A 17,779-nucleotide genomic window follows, 5' to 3' on the forward strand; every position below is an offset into this window, starting at 1 on the left:
ATCACCCAAATAGCTTCAAAATTCTTACTTGTCCTCGGTAAACCAGAAACAAAATCCATACTGATACTATCCCACTTCCACTCTGGAATAGCCAACGGTTGCATTAGCCCAGACGGCTTCTGATGCTCAATCTTCGACTTCTGACAAGTCAAACAGGAATAAACAAAACTCGCAATTTCTCTTTTCATTCCCGGCCACCAAAATAACTTCTTCAAATCATGATACATCTTCGTAGCTCCAGGATGAATACTCAAGCCACTACGATGTCCTTCCTCCAGAATACTCTTCTTAAGTTCGGTAACATCTGGAATACACACCCGATTACCAAATTTCAAAACACCATTCTCATCAACTCTGAATTCACCACCTTGACCTTGATTAACTAGAGTCAACTTATCAACCAAAAGCACATCGGATTTCTGACCCTCTCTAATCTCATCCAGAATACCACTCGTTAACTTCAACATTCCCAATTTAACACTATTGTGAGTACTCTCACACACCAAACTCAAGTCTCTAAACTGCTCAATTAAATCCAATTCCTTAACCATTAACATAGACATATGCAATGATTTTCGACTCAATGCATCAGCCACTACGTTTGCTTTACCCGGATGGTAATTCAAACCAAAGTCATAATCCTTCAGAAATTCTAACCATCTCCTCTGTCTCATATTCAGCTCTTTCTGATCAAACAGATACTTTAAACTCTTATGGTCACTGAAAACCTCAAATCTTGACCCGTACAAATAATGCCTCCATAACTTCAGAACAAATACCACAGCTGCCAACTCTAAATCGTGCGTCGGATAGTTCCTCTCATGAACCCTCAGTTGTCTCGAAGCATAAGCTATAACCTGCTTATTCTGCATCAACACACCACCCAAGCCCAACAATGAAGCATCACAGTAAACCTCAAATGGTTCCGACGAACTTGGTAATATCAGAATAGGAGCAGTAGTTAACCTTCTCTTTAACTCTTGGAAACCTTCTTCACATTTTGAGTCCCAAACAAACGCTTGCCCCTTTCTAGTCAACATCGTCAACGGTAACGCCAACTTGGAAAATCCCTCAATGAACTTCCTATAATAACCTGCAAGTCCAAGAAAACTCCTTATCTCAGAAACTGACTTCGGAGCTTCCCACTTAGATACCGCTTCTATCTTAGAAGGATCAACAGCAACACCGCCTCTTGAAATCACATGACCAAGAAAACTAACCTCTTCTAACCAAAATTCACACTTAGACAGCTTAGCAAATAACTTCTTTTCTCGTAGAACTTCTAAAACCACTCTCAAATGCTCAGCATGCTCTTCTTCAGATTTCGAATACACCAAAATATCGTCAATAAACACCACAACAAACTTGTCTAGGTACGGATGGAAAATCCTATTCATATATTCCATAAATACCCCAGGCGCATTAGTCACACCAAAAGGCATTACAGAATACTCATAATGTCCATACCTTGTTCTGAAAGCAGTCTTCTGAATATCCTCAGTTTTCACACGTATCTGATGATACCCAGATCTCAAATCTATCTTGCTGAACACACTCGCACCAACCAACTGATCCATCAAATCATCAATCCTCGGCAAAGGATACCGATTCTTTATCGTCACTTTATTCAGTTGCCTGTAGTCCACACACAACCTCATAGTACCTTCTTTCTTCTTAACCAACAACACTGGCGCACCCCACGGTGACACACTCGGACGAATAAATTTCTTATCCAACAGATCTTCCAACTGACTCTTCAATTCAGTTAACTCAACAGCAGACATACGGTACGGAGCCATCGATATCGGTCTAGTACCAGGTACTAAATCAATCGAGAACTCAACTTCACGCTCTGGCGGCAATTCATTCACCTCTTCCGGAAACACATCAGGAAAATCACACACCACCGCTAGATCGCAAATCACCAGTTTATCTTTAGCTTCCAAAGTCGCTAATAGCATAAACAACTCTGCCCCATCTGCTACTTCCTCATTCACCTGCCTGGCTGATAGAAACAATTTCTTTCCTTCTTCAATCTCAGGAAATATCACAGTCTTATCAAAACAGTTGATAGAAACTCGGTTAAACACCAACCAGTTCATACCCAAGATAACATCGATCTGCACTAATGGAAGACACACAAGGTCTATCCCAAAGTCTCTACCAAAAATACTCAAAGGACAATTCAAACAAATTGAAGTAGTAGTCACTGAACCCTTCGCAGGAGTATCAATCACCATACTACCGTGCATCTCAGATATCTCTAACTTAAGTTTCACAGCACAATCCAAAGATATAAAAGAATGAGTAGCACCGGTGTCAATAATAGCTACAAGAGGAAAGCCATTAATATAACACGTACCTCGGATCAAACGATCATCTGCAGAAGTCTCAGAACCCGATAAAGCAAAGACTTTTCCTCCCGACTGATTCTCTTTCTTCGGCTTAGGACACTGTGGACTGATATGGCCCACCTCTCCACAGTTGAAGCAAGTCAGAGTCTTCAAACGGCACTCTGCAGCCAAATGACCACCTTTACCACACTTGAAACACTTCTTCTCAACACTAGCACACCCATGGAAACGATGTCCCGCCTGACCACATCTGTAACACTTAGCAGGAGCACTAGAGTCTCCCCCACTGGGCCTCTTCATCCCACTCTGACTCTGGAAACCTTTGCCAGCTGCATACGGTTTTCCACGATCATTCTGATTCTTGCCTTTCCTATCAACTCTCTGCTGATAGCTCTCTGCTCTGGCTTTGGAATCCTGTTCAAAAATCCTGCAACAGTCAACCAAGTCAGAAAACACTCTGATCCGCTGATATCCAATAGCCTGTTTGATCTCGGGACGCAACCCGTTCTCAAACTTCACACATTTCGAAAATTCTCCAGCAGCCTCATTATAGGGAGTGTAATACTTTGACAGCTCTGTGAACTTAGCAGCATACTCAGTAACAGACCGATTGCCCTGCTTCAATTCCAAGAACTCTATCTCTTTCTTTCCTCTAACATCCTCTGGAAAATACTTCCTCAGAAATCTCTCTCTGAACACAGCCCAAGTGATCTCAGCATTTCCAGCAGAGTCCAACTCAGTGCGGGTAGCAACCCACCAATCATCAGCTTCCTCTGACAGCATATGCGTACCGAACCTGACTTTCTGGTTATCGGCACATTCAGTCACTCGGAAGATACTTTCTATCTCCTTCAACCACTTCTGAGCACCATCTGGATCGTATGCTCCCTTGAACATTGGAGGATTGTTCTTCTGGAACTCACTCAGTTGACGAGCAGCTCCCATTCCCACAACATTCGGATTTCCTCCAAGTACTCCAGCTAGCATACCCAGAGCCTCAGCAATCGCAGCATCATCTCTACCTCTTCCAGCCATCTCTATTCTGAAAACCCAAACAAACTAAAACAATGAGTACTGATAGGTTACTCAACACCTATACCGTACAGGGGAAACAAAATAATTACGACTCGACTCGACCGACTATGCTCTGATACCACTAATGTAACACCCTTCTAAAATACCCCAAATATTTAATTAAAAATAATAAACATATAACAATTCAGAGTAATTATGCCATTCAAGGGTGTCACACATAATATTCACACCATTCAACAATATAACGGTCATGCTCTTTTATTAATTCAAAACATAAACAATTGCATAAAACGCAGCGGATAGAGATCTCCTCAATCATGTAAAACATGTAACATTCACATGTAAATTATTCAACAACATAAAACATCCCATCCCGATGTTACATCTATCAGAGCACGACCCACTAAGGAGACTACACTAGACTCCAAGCATTCGCTTCTACTCAACTCATTTCTCGTTACCTGAAAAATAGTTGTAAGGGTGAGTTCCTCAATCAATATAATAAGCATTATAGAATATAATGTCATGTTAAGTAATTTAACACATTAACCACCCTAATCGCAACATACAATCAGTAACGGCACCTCAGCTCAACATCATATTCAACACCAACATAAAGCACAAGTATAATCTCAAATCATACTCCACAACAACACAAACACACGTATAATATTGGAATACATCCATTCATATTATACGCCATACATACATTATGCAATGAGACTCCACACATGCGGTACCGACTATTCGTGAACATATAGTTCAACTTCACCGACCAATCCAGGTACGGCTACCAAGCTCACTAGTCCCACTCATTTGAGACCTAGTGACTCACATCACTAATTCCTCACTATGGGAATTAGCTACCACCCCCCAAGGGCCATGCTATGCACGCTAACTCACCTAGCATGCAAACATTAACAACAGTCCAAGATGACTAACATCACTAATTCCTCACCACGGGAATTAGCTACCACCATAAAGGCCACAATATGCATGCTAATCACCTAGCAATGCAACATCCACAACAATTCAAGAATAGACATATGCTCGCACTCTAAGCCATAAAACAGTCTATTCACAAATGCATACACAACTGATACATTCACAGCATTATGCATACAATCATACATTCCTCAGCACATGTATCAAAACATTATATCATGTCAAATAATTAATCACAGTATTAGCACACTCTACTAATACCTTCACTGCTCAAAACAGCGGGGATAAATCCCTATTACATCATATGCCAACATAGGCCAACCCTCAAATAGGCACACAACATTTAAAACACCAATTTTCCACTCTGCAACAGCGTTAACCGGTTAACGCCCTGGGTTAACCGGTTAACGCAGCACAACACGCTTCCTGTCCCAAAACTTAACAGTGTTAACCGGTTAACGCCCTGGGTTAACCGGTTAACGCAGCACCAACAACAATATTTCAGCAATCACAACAGTGTTAACCGGTTAACGCCCTGGGTTAACCGGTTAACGCAGACAAAACAGCAAATTTTCACAATTCAAAACAGTGTTAACCGGTTAACACCCTGGGTTAACCAGTTAACGCAAGACAGAAGCTGTTCCTGCGCTAACTCAAGGCAGAATGCAGAATTCTCCGCATTTTCCACCGTTGGAGGACTTCCGGACCTCCGATTCCGATTCCGTAAAAAGCTATACGTTCGGAATTTCACAAATAACCCAAACACAGATCCAATTACAGTCTAGATACAACTTATTCATCAAAATTTCTCAGCATTTCAAAATCCCAATTAGGGTCGATTTACGGTTTATCACTACCCATCACATTTTATCCCATAATACCCATTAATCAACGATAAACCCCCCTTACCTGAGTTAATCCGGCGAATCTCAAGCTCCAAGCTCTTCTCTTCTCCAATCTTCTTCCTCTGGCTCTGCCTCTTTGTCCTTTTCCTCTTTCACGATGCTTCTCTGTTTCACGTGAAAACCTTTTTCCAAATGAGACTTTTCTCTTATTTCCAACTTATATATATTTTCCAAATAATAATAATAATCCAATAATAATAATAATAAAATTTCCAATTATTTAATTAAATTAATAAATAAATTATTAACTCAATTTAAATAATTATTTTATTATTATCGGGGTGTTACATGTGGAAATGAATCTCATGGCCTATAAATAAGACCCTCATTATTCAGAATTGAGGACCTCATTTCCAAGCTTTGAACCTGCAATCCAAACCATCACCATTAAAGGATAATCTTGAAGGTTTTCATTTGAAAATCGAGCTTCAAATCTCATTCTTTTTTGAGATTGAAACTCCAAGAGTCCATGCCATTTTCTGATCTTAATCACTTCCTACAAGCTTCTGAAACAAAGCCAAGCACAATTGGAATCAAGATCAAGCAAGGTTGAAGCTCCCTCGAAGGTAATTTTTTAGAATTTTCATCTCTTCGATTCTCCCTTAATTCTTCACCATTCTTTGTGATTTTTGGTTGGCTGAAGTCCTACCAATGTAGGCAAGAAGATTAAGTTGCTTTGAGGTTAAATCGAAGCAACTCAGTTCATGATCCTCAAAATTCAAATCCCTGTATCTTTTTATATACTTGGAATTGGAGAAAATTGAGGTCAGATTCGAGCTTCTGAGCATTTTTTCTTTTAATCCATGTCCCTGTTTTTCATTTTGGTGATGGTTGGTGGTGGACCAGTTCGGTGAGGTCCACCGGAGAAGAAGATCGGAGCCCTAGCTCCGGTGCTGTGTTGTCACGCCTCCTAACCATCAGATCTTGTTTAAATGTTTTAATCATGGCCTTTGGTTTTAAATACCATTGTTACATCGCGTTGACTAGGGTGTACCATAGATGACACGCACACAACCATCAGATCTGCCACCTCAATTAATAAGGGAGATGTGATGGCTCTGGTTTTTTCTATTTTTATTTTAATTTCTGATTTTATGTTTAATTCGTATTAATTTCATTTTTAATCCAAAAAATATGGGACTTTCACCAAAAATCTTTAAATATTTTCCTCTTTCTTTTTATGAATTAAGATTATTTTTTGGATTAATTTTGATATTTTTCATGAATTATTTGTTTTTGTGCATATTTTTAATTGTTTAAAAATACTTCTGACTTTTCAAAAATCATGAATTTTTTTCCAAGGTCCTTTGACCTTCATTGACCTAGGATAAATCTCTTGGCCATTTATTTGGTGTTTTGAAGAGATTTTAGGTTTTGACCAAATTAAATTGAATTTAAATATATTTTTAATTTGATTTTTAATTGATTAATTGTGTAAAAATTATGTTGAGTCATTTTTTATTGACTTGTGATGTTTGACTATTTGGTTCGGCCTTGGTCAAGGTTGATTTGACTTTTGTTAAGTTAAAATCACTGGATTTAGGGGATTGATGAAATGTATATTTCATCTTCCAAAATGAATGAACGATTTTAATTTGATAAAATTCCTCCCATGACCAATTTGTGTTTCTCTCATCTCCCCTCCCTCTTCATATTTAATCCCATTCTTTCCCATCCCTTTAATTGACCAATGAAATCTCCAAATCCTAAGGCTAATTGGTTCATCAATAACCTTGTGTTAGATGAACCAATATAAGTATGGATGAGATAGGTCCATCCTTTGATCTTTTTCTTTTAGTGTTTGGTATGTTTTATGAGTTTGAGTTCATTATATCAAATCTCTAACATGCATTAACACCAAAGTTTTATTGCCCGACCTCAGATAGTTATGACCTCTACATAAGTCCAATTACGATTGCTTAACATAGAGCTAAATTTGACCCTATTGGCATAGCATTCTAGTAAGTGAGATTGTAAGTCTCCCATCTTTCATGGTATTGTGTGGAAACTTGACATTTTTTCCTTTCTTTGGAAGATGTCTTGGTTCAAGGATCCATGCTTGTGAATAGATGGTTGAGTGTTCTTCAAAGAATGACTTAATCAATTGAAAAGCAAAACATCACTAACATCTAATCAACTAACATTTGACTAACTTGTATTAATATTGCTTTTACTTTCAAGTCATTTGCTTTATGCAATTTAATTTCAAGTCATTTACCATTCATTTTCCATTTACATAGCATTTAATTTGTTTATATTTATGTTATTTTCACTTGGCTCATTTGAGCCATATATTGTGATTGTATATATATTTGTTTGTGTATTTTGTTTGTGCTTGTGGTCTTAGGACCTTAAAATACTTAATAAACAACAAAAAAACCTAAAAAATGTTTGTGTGGACTGTTGGGTTTGATCTGAACTTTTGGACTTAGGATTTAGGCAACATTCCCTATGCAAAAGGACTTGGCCAATGCCAACATTTCTGTGACTAAGTTATTGAAAATTTGAGCTCCCATCTGATGCAAGTATTGGGATCTACTTGAATTCATCTGCTACATGGTCTTGATGTAACTGTTATTTTGATGTCATGCCTAATGCTTTATTCTGAGTTAATTAAGGAGTATGTCATCTAATACATGAGAAGACAAAGAAGACTTCTGGCTATGGATATGTTTGCTTGGATGTGGTCATTTTTATTTGATGTCTTGATCTTTATGATGTCTGATATTGCTAATTGCTTACTGGTAATTGCTTGATTCAAAGTCCAAAGGGAAATTGGGTTTTCTATATGACATTCTTGTCTGCTGGATTGCATCACATTGGTCAGATCTTTTCAACTCTTTTTAATTTTTATGCTTAGGATTAGTCTCTTCATCTCCTCCCACTTCTTAAATTTCAAAATCCCCCCCCCCCCTTTCAAAAACTTTCTTTGCTTGTGATTTCAAAACTTAGACTTTATTGCAAATTAGAAACTTTGGCCTTATGCCATTGCATTTTTAAACTCTTTTATTAATCAAACTTGTAAATGAACTTAACCATATTGACTTAAAATTTCAAAAGACAAAAAGAACTAACACTCATTCAAACTTTTGGGCACTTTGTGCCTATTTTAAAACTTAAATTTTGATTAAAAGCAACCCACTCACTTTGAAATTGATACCACGAACTACGAGGTTTTGATCCCTCATTTTTATGTTGGTACGTAGACACAAGTCCGAAGGTCTTGTCAAACACAAAAATATAATTAATGAATTCTTTTCTCACCCCCACACTCTATTTTTATCAAACATATTTTATACCAAAAACACACACGCACATAAAAAAGGGCTCCCTAGGAGTACCTAGGACACTTTGGGTGCTAACACATTCCCTCTGTGTAACCAACCCCCTTACCTGTAATCTATGGCATTTTATTAGTTTTGATTTGAAAACTTCTTATCTTTGGGTTTTGTTCGTACTTTTCCCTTTTCCTTTGGAAACAATAAAAGCGCGGTGGTGACTCTGGTTTTATTAACGTTAAGTTTATCCATAGTTTGATGGTCATGAATTTACCGCTACAATAGGTATACATAGCTGGTGGGGAAATCTATGTAAGAGGAAGACGCTAGAGTATGCATGATACATCTTGTAGGATGTACTATTTTAGCGAATAAGTCTCATATATATATCAATGCTATGTACATGTCTCTATTTACTAATCTTAACCACGCCAACTGAGCATGAAGGTGTGCTGCATTGACTGTACTATATTCTACACTTGGAAATACAACTATTTTTGAGAAAAGGAAGATTCTCGGTAATATGAGTTTATTTAAGGTATAAAAATTTATTAGATATGAAGCTAGCGGAAATATACCCGAACGCATCGCACACTCGAACATACAACAGAGTCGTCATCGAACTTTATTTATTCCCGAAGGAAAAGGAAAACATCGATAAAACTCAGGGGAAAGAGATATGATGGGTAAGGAAGTCGGTTATGTAAGGGGAAGGTATTAGCACCTCATAACATCCATGGTACTCCATGGGAATCGTTTTGATTATTCTTGCTCGAATGGGTGTTATATCTAATGATTACTCGCGAAAGAATAAGGGAAAAGGAAAGAAAATAGATAGAGTGCTCGGTGAGGATTGGGACCATCATGCCTACGTATCCTTATAGTGCAATAAGGAATTCAGAGCTCCGTAGTTCATGGAACTAATGGTGGGAGATAAAAATAGTTTATGATAACAGTATGGTCTAAACCAGAGGATTATATATTTTGAACTCCAAAAAGGGATGAAAATTGAACCCAAGAGTAAAACCGGTATGAACCAACAAGTGAGGGGCCTACGACATGGTATCACAGTATTGGAATAACCGAAAAGAAAGAGAATTAGGTGTTTGGTTTCACAACACAAATAACTTTAGGTTCACAAGGTGACACCAGATGGAGCTCAAAGGTAGTGTATTTGACTCAAAGAATAGGGTATATCACATGAAGTGAATGAAAGTAAAATTATGAATGCATCATGGAGATGAATGGAGGAAATAAATAAGTATGCTCGCGGAGGATTCGAACCCTCATTCCTACATATTATCATCGTACAATGAGAAGATCAGAGCAATCGTAGTTCAGCCTACTACGGCTAAAACAAAGGAAGATAAATGGATTGCCAGGGTACACACCCTTCAAGGAAGAAAAAGGATTGCCAAGGTTCACAACCTGCTAGGCAAGGTATCACTACCATAGTTTATTACTGCTAATGCCAAGGAACTGAAAAGCCAAGGTTTACCACCTCACAGGAAAAGAAAACAAGGATGCCGGAGTCCACAACTCTCAAGGCAAAGGAAAGCACTACCAAGGTCCATAACCCAATAGGCAAAGGGAATGGATGCCAGAGTCCCTAACTCTACAAGGCTACTCAAAGAGATCATCAAGGTCAATAACCAAGTGCCAAAGTCTATAACTCCATAGGCATGTGAAGAGTTTAACATGGTCCACCATCTCATGGGCAAAAGAAAGATTGCCAAGGTCTACCACCTTATAGGCAAGAAAAGGTTGCCAAGGTCTACCACCTCACAAGGCCAAAAAAGATCGAATTTCCTGGGTCCATAACCCTATAAAGCAAAAGGAATGCCAAGGTTTATCACCTCATAGGCAGGAACGATTCGAATGAAAGAGGGTGTAGAACCACAAGGTGCCAATAGCAAAACATGCTCCATTATTGAAGTGTTGAACGATTGATACTTGCTTGAAGAAGAAGAATTGGCAATTGTATGATTCCAATTACACTAAATTCTATGAATAAAGGCGAATACCTTGAGCAATTGGGTCATTCGTCTCGCACCCACCCAAAGGTATCCTAAACAAGGATAGGAATTCTCCACTCTCATTATTCTTTGTTTCTTAAGGCTCATAGCGTGAAACCTTTTTCATGATTGACAAGTTGCTGATAGAAGATTATGTTTGTCGATCTTATTGATGCAATGCTACTTGTTGTAGAATAAGACTTGACAATCACGTAATTTAAATTATGCTAAAGTCTATGAATAAAGGTGAATACGATGAGCAACTGGGTCATTCGTCCCGTACCCAATGATATTCAGAATGAGGATAGGAATTCTCAATTCTCATTCCTTCTCTATTTCTTAAGGCTTGTGCCACACACTCTGAATTATGATCGACTAGTGTTGATACCTTTGTAGTGCTTGAGAAGTAGTTCATTTTGCTAGCTATGCTTGACTGATGTTGACTTGAAGTCTTGATCTTACATTTGAACCTTGAGGTCTTGAGCTCCTGAGATTCGCCATATCCAAAATAGCTTGAGCACAATGAACTTGTCATATCAAGTGATCAAGAGACTTTTTATCACTTGAATAGGCTTGAGGCTTACAACACAATACAAAGGATTTGGTTGACAAAAGCGGCATTTGGTCAACACTAATAAGTGGGATTGAATAGTTGAATTATGTACAATAATAATATATTGAATTAATCACCTAAATAAAAATCAGACAAATCTGATTAAGATCCTAAACTAAGGGATCATGCATAAAATCAAGGTTTTCAGCCTTAAGGGTAAAATGGTCATTACGCCCAAATTATTGATATCAAATTAGTTTCTAATCATGCAAAATTTAATAAAAAAATCAATTAAATCTAAACAAATCTAATTAATTCAAAATTCCTAAAAGAAATTCTAATTCTAAAAATCTAATTATAGTTTAATATCTAAATAAAATAATATTCTAAGAAACTCAATTAAATTAATATTCTAAAAATCTATTAAGCTAATTAATCTAATCAAAGTCTACTCTTCTAATTAAAGATAATCTTAATATCTAAACCTTAATTTTCTAATTATTTCTAAAATCTAAAATTAACCTAAGATTCTGATTAAACTAGCTAGAAATCTAATTAACTTCTAATTCCATTCTAATCATAACCTAAAAATAATAGGAAAATAAATATACTAGAATAAATGAATGTGATTGTGGGGGGTGGAAGGCTTAATGCAGGTGTGAAGAAATAAAACTCATTTGGGCCCTAGGCCTAAACTTAGTCCCTCGGTCAAACTCGAGTCCACGCCATCAACCAAAAGAAAGGAGTCTTATATTGAAGTCGAAATGACTCTCATTATCACCGTGAACCAAATTATCACCACTGGAAAATGCGAACAAAACTATCACCGCCAAAAAACGTTTAAGCAGAAACAATTCAGAGCAGCAAGAAGAATCACGTTTTTAACATCATTGTGTTTCATCGTTCATCAGTGCGTCTCACCAACATCATCATTGTGATCTTGAGTTCTTGCTTTCGCGTCCAACGTCAGCGTATTTCCAGAGTTAAACATTGCGATTTTGGACTTCGCTCGCGTTAACCCGTGTGGTTCATGGACTGTGTTTTAGACTCAACATCACGCATTCGACGAATCGAGGCTTTGTGAAATCAACAATAGCTAACAGATTACAGATTAAATCGAATACTCACCGGTTTCGATGCGGCGGAGAAAGCGGGTACAAATCATCCTCTGCCTTGCTCTGCTTCTTCTTCGTCTCGCTTCTTTGATTGAATTCGTGTGTTATTGTGTTGTGAATTTGATGTGCGAGGAATGAAAAAGGCTTGGGTAATTTCGTTCTGTGAGTCTTCTGTTACGTTTCAGATCTGCTTCTCCTTTTTCTTCTGATATTTGATTTTGTAACACCCCGAATTTAATTAATTAATTAATTTGAATTATTTAGATTTTATATGATTAATGAGTATTTTAATTAATTGTGTATGATTGTGGGGGTAGGTATTCTTGAAATAGAAGTATGGAGGGAGTAAGAGTTTGATATAGTTGTTGATAATTAATTAAAATTTTAATTAGTGATTGAAATAAATAGTGTTTTATTCGAATTAATTAAATAAATAATAAAATAACTAAAATATGAGCATCTTAATTAAATAATAAAATTTAGTTATTTTACTTATTTAATGGGATAATGAGAATTTTTAATAATTAGCCTATAACTATTTTATTTAATTGGTTGGAATAAAATAAAAGAGTGGAAATAGTATGGAGAAAAAGAAGAATATTATTAGTATTATTTTGTTAAAAGAAAATTAGAGCCAAGAGGGGTATGGTGATAAATAAGATGATAAGTGAGGGTAATGGTGGAAGTTTCTAATTGAGGGGGAATTAGGTTAATGATAAAAAGGTTAGTAAGAGAGTTTGGAGGGTTTTAAGTAAAATAGAATTTTATGGTGAGAAGAGGCAAGGGTTAGGGCTAAAGGAAAACTCCATTGTTAAAGCTTGAAGTATGTATCTTGTTGGAAAATCTAAGGTAAGGGTGAGAACTTGTTGCAATAGTAAAGGTTATGATAAAAGGATATAATGGAGAAACCCTTAACCTCCTTAGGGTTAGGTGTTTTGATTCATAATTTTGAATTTGGATGCTATGGTGATTATTATATGATGATGATATGATGAGTTTCATGTGTCTTACATGTGTGTAGTTTTCTGTTTTGATGATTAAACTTATATTCACCATTGTTGCAATTTCGAAGATTTTAGGCATAATCTTAAAGTTGTGATTAAATTATTTAATTGGGTTAAAACTGTAAATTAACTTTATATAATTATAGTATTACATGAGTTGTAATTTTCTGAGCGTTTGGCTTTTTACAGAATCGAAATAAGAGGTCCGAAAGGCCTCCAACGATGAAAAACGCAGAAAATTCGGCATTCTGTCCGTCGCAATCGCGAGCCTTTTTTTTATGTTTTTCGGTCGAAATCGTTTTGGTCATAAATTTTGATCCGTAAGTCCAAATCGAGTGCCTTTTGAAGCGTTGGATATCTAAAATAGAGGACTATAACTTTGTTTCAGGAATAAAATAATTTTGGAGATTATTTCATGGACGTTTTTGGGGTTGAAGAAGATGAAAATTATGTTGGAAAATTTAGAAAACAACAACTTTTTAGTAACGCATTCGTGCACGGTTTTGATCATAACTTTCAACTCGTGAATCATTTTGGGTTGGGGTTTAAAGCATTAGAAAGGTGACTCTAAGAGATATAATGTGATGGTGATAAGTGAATTGATTGAGTATTATTCTTATGCCTACTATGTTGGTGAAATTTTTGTTCTTACGTTCGGTTAATGAATTGTTGACACATCCCGACGATTTTGGTTATAACTTTCATTTCGTAAGTCCGATTTTGATGGCGTTTGAAGCGTTAGAAAAATAACACTCAGACCTAAAACATGGTAGTGATTTTTGATATGTTTTAATAATATTCGCATTCCTACTGTATTGATAAATATATTGGTTTATACGTTTGGTTGATGAATCGTTGCAATGTTGTAATATCATTATGTGATAATTATGTTGTTATGTCAATGATATTAAGATGTTGATGAGTTGTTGTTATTTGTTTATATTATTCATGTGGTAACATAAATTGATTGTTGCATGCTGAATGATGTGATGCATAAATGATGAGATGTGTATGGGGATCCTTTAGGTGAACCTTATTGTGTTAATGCATGTTATTTGAGAGTCATGCATCTTGGTGTACGGGCTTCGGTCCAATTTTGGTGAGCCTCGATTCTATGGTGATGGATCGAGTGCGAGTAGCTAATTCTTATTATGAGGGATTAGTGAAGCGTTACATATGTTGATGGTAATGATTTTTGGTGAGATTCAATCCCATAGTGATGGATCGGGTGCGAGTAGCTAATTCCTATTATGGGGGATTAGTTAAGCGTTACCTATGGTGATGGTAGCGATTTTTGTGTGATCCGGTTCCAACAGGGAATCGATCATATGGTGGGGATCATGGAGTAAGATGAACCTGAGTGTTCATTTTGGTACCATGTGCATGTTGAGTCGGTGTTGAGTACATTGCATAAGTGTTGCATTTGTATTGGTTGTTATTGATGTGTTGTTGGATGAGATGTTGTTGCATATGATGTTAATGATAAATGAGATGTGGTTTTGTATGATGTTGATGATAATTGAGAAGTTGTCGTGTATGATGTTGATTATGATTTGGATGTAAGAATGTGATATATTGTTGTGCATGATTATGTAGATGTTGTACTCTATTCTTCATTCTATATCATTATTATTGAAATGAATTCTCACCCCTTCTGTTTGAATGTTGCCTTTACATGGGCATCATGCAGATACTCAAGAGTAATATTGCTGAAGTAAGTGGAAGGTAGCTCTTGGATTACTTCTTTATTTTGTCGCTTTTACTAGTGGTACCTTGCTCTGATCATGTAAGATCGGGTTGGGTTAAACACTTACTTTATTCCTTATGTTGATCATGTTGAAGTCATAAGACTAATTTTTTTGTTGAGAATTCTTAAGATGTTAAGTTGATTTATTACAACTCTCTTATTTTGTTATTAAAATTGAAGTTGAGACTAGATGTTATTACTTGCTTTATCTTCCATAACTGTGATGATAATTCCGCTACGATGATACTTTAAAATGGAAGTGAGCATGTAGTGACAAGTTGTGAATGTCTTATTATGTGAATACATAGTACCGATCAGATGAGAAGGATGGCGTGTAAACATCCCAGGTATGATTTAGATAAGTGGGATGTCGTGTAAACATCCTTATTACAAATGTGTGTATTAAAATTTACTATTAAACCCGTATTACGGAGTAGGTCATGTGTGTTATGAATGTGCGACACCCTACATGGTTTTATTTTATATTTAATTTACGTGATAAATTATGTGCGGGGTTTAGGGTGTTACATGACTAGTATCAGAGCAGGTCAGTCCATCCGGCTAGGTTGTTTAATTATGTTCATTCCCTAGTATGCGACATGTGTGTGAGAACATTGTCGATGCTTGTTTTATTTTCCATTTGCAGGTTGGGAATGAAATAAGTGGGGAAGAAGTGTATGCTTATCTTGGATGTTCCAACTTTTATCGAGCTTGGACATTATGTTGTTGCATGTAAGAGTGCAATATTGGCTACTTAACTTGTTTTGAGAATGTTGTGCTTTTCCTGAATCCGAAGAGAGGTCAGATTCGAGGATGGTGTTGGTTAGAAAAATGGTGTGATCCTTGAGGGAATACGGTCAGGTGTTCTCGTTGGTCACTTCCCTGTGAGGGGGAAGGATATGTTTTGGCTAGAGATGAGCCAGTGGTGTGTTGAGTATCCTGACGTGTTCCCTAAGGATGTGTATGGTTTGTATTTTGTTGGAACAAGTTGACGTTATTCTTGGAATAAATTGGTTGGAGTTAAACCAAGTGTTTACCAATTGTTTTGATAAGTTGGTGCAGTGTGCTGCTCATTGCAAGTGCTCAGACGATGGTAAAGTTGTGTTGTGCCTAACACTGAAGATGTTGTGGATTCAAGATTCCTGTCTGCTGGTCAAGTTGGGAAGTCTTTAGGGAAAACAATCAGGTATTGTTAATGTTATTTCTCGGTGAGTAGAGAGTAATGTGACGACTAGTGTTATGCTAGTGGTGTGTGATTCTTGATGTTTTCCTGAAGATATCTACGACTTGCCTCTAGAGCGTGAATTTGAATTTGATAGAGGTGAAGAGTTGACGTTTGTATCAGCTAAGAAAGTGAGAGAATACGTGAAGGATATGGAACAATTGTTTGTGATATTAGCTTCGTTGGAAGCTAGAGGACAGGGAGTTGTTCGTGATCTTCCTGGAGTGTGTGAATTTCGTGAAGTGTTTCCTGAAGACATCATTGATTTGCCTCCAGAGCGCAAAGTGGATTTTTCTATAGACTTAGTACCTGGTATTAGTCCGGTGTCGATGACTCCTTATATGGTGTCTACTTTAGAGTTGGGGAATTGAAGAAGAAACTATAAGATTTGCTTCAGAAGAAGTTTGTTTAACCAAGTGTTTCTTTGTGGGGTGTTGTCGCATCCGCGAAAAACAACCGGCGGGCAAAAACAAAACAAACAGAGCCGCCACCATGCATTATTTATCCCAAAAGAGGGAAAGGAAACGCTCGAAGTAAACCTGGAAAAGACATGGTCTCGCGACCAAAGAGAGATGGGATCGGGAGTCGGTTACGCAAGGGGAAGGTATTAACACCCCTCACGTCCGTCGTACTCGACGGGATCCATGCTCAAAAGAATAGAAGAAAGGTTGCTAAACACTGCTCAAAAGAATGCACACACACACTGGAAACAACACAGGTGGGAGAAGAGGGGAACAGGCTCGCTAGGATATCGCATCCTATGCCTACGTATCTCATCTGGAATGACAATCAGAGCTACCGTAGTTCGGCTAACGCACGCCAAACAAAACACACGCAGGAAACTGACTGCCAATCGCTAGACTTATGTCAGACTCCACACCAACAAACACCAATAGGATACGGACTGCCAATCGCTGGTCTTACATCCATATCCTAACACCCACAAGAAGGATAACAAACAAACAAGTTAATAGGGAGTCTGGAACTCGAGCCTAATAACTGTCAAGCAAACACACACAAAAAAAGAAAAAGGGTGCCCGGAGAGATCTCGTACGACCTCCTGCCTACGTACCTCATCTGGTATGAGGATCAGGGCAACGTAGTTCCCCTTAACAGGGGAGAAACTTTCTCCTAACCAGAGACTGGGAAATGACAAACTAGAAGGGAGACTGACTCGAGCCTAATAGTTATCATGTAATCCACCATGGTCCTAGGTCGAGGTTTCTATCTAACTTGCACAGGCAGCAAGCTATCCTAAACAGGCAAAGCAAAGCAAACATACACACAATTAGCACACATTATACACAAACAAAGTGGGCTCACACAAGGTTAGGCTATGAAACACAAGCCAACTGGAATCGGGTGTAGTTAGCTCTTAACCCTAACATTGAGAGTTAGGGTGAAGCAGATGAAATGGGAAGTGAGGGTAAGACCTCACAGCTCTTATCCCTGGCCTGGGAGAGCTTCAGACAAATGAAAGTGGGAGTTCAGAAAGTTGGAACTCTTCTCCACATATGACTGACTCAACAAAGATCTTGGGGTTAATATCCACAATGCATCAACACAAGGTATGTGAGCAAAGTGGATGACACACTGAATAGCAGGA

The 17,779-nt window shown here is 37.5% G+C and overlaps 1 protein-coding gene across 1 annotated transcript; it reads left to right on the plus strand.

The window, feature by feature from the left end:
• Positions 1-15,908: 15,908 nt before the first annotated feature.
• Positions 15,909-16,544, plus strand: LOC127079947 (uncharacterized). Its single transcript, XM_051020295.1, has 2 exons — positions 15,909-16,044; positions 16,228-16,544. Exons 1-2 carry the CDS (start codon positions 15,909-15,911, stop codon positions 16,542-16,544), a joined length of 453 nt encoding a protein of 150 aa, XP_050876252.1.
• Positions 16,545-17,779: the final 1,235 nt, after the last annotated feature.

Source organism: Lathyrus oleraceus, chromosome 5 (genome assembly GCF_024323335.1).
Source record: "Lathyrus oleraceus cultivar Zhongwan6 chromosome 5, CAAS_Psat_ZW6_1.0, whole genome shotgun sequence".
NCBI lineage: Eukaryota > Viridiplantae > Streptophyta > Magnoliopsida > Fabales > Fabaceae > Lathyrus > Lathyrus oleraceus.

Bases quoted from the DNA above. Each gene is read 5' to 3' on its own strand.
- LOC127079947 (XM_051020295.1), top strand. From the start codon at position 15,909: ATGTGTATGGTTTGTATTTTGTTGGAACAAGTTGACGTTATTCTTGGA. The intron at 16,045-16,227 runs GTAAAGTTGTGT...GTTTTCCTGAAG, and splicing joins TTGCAAGTGCTCAGACGATG to ATATCTACGACTTGCCTCTA.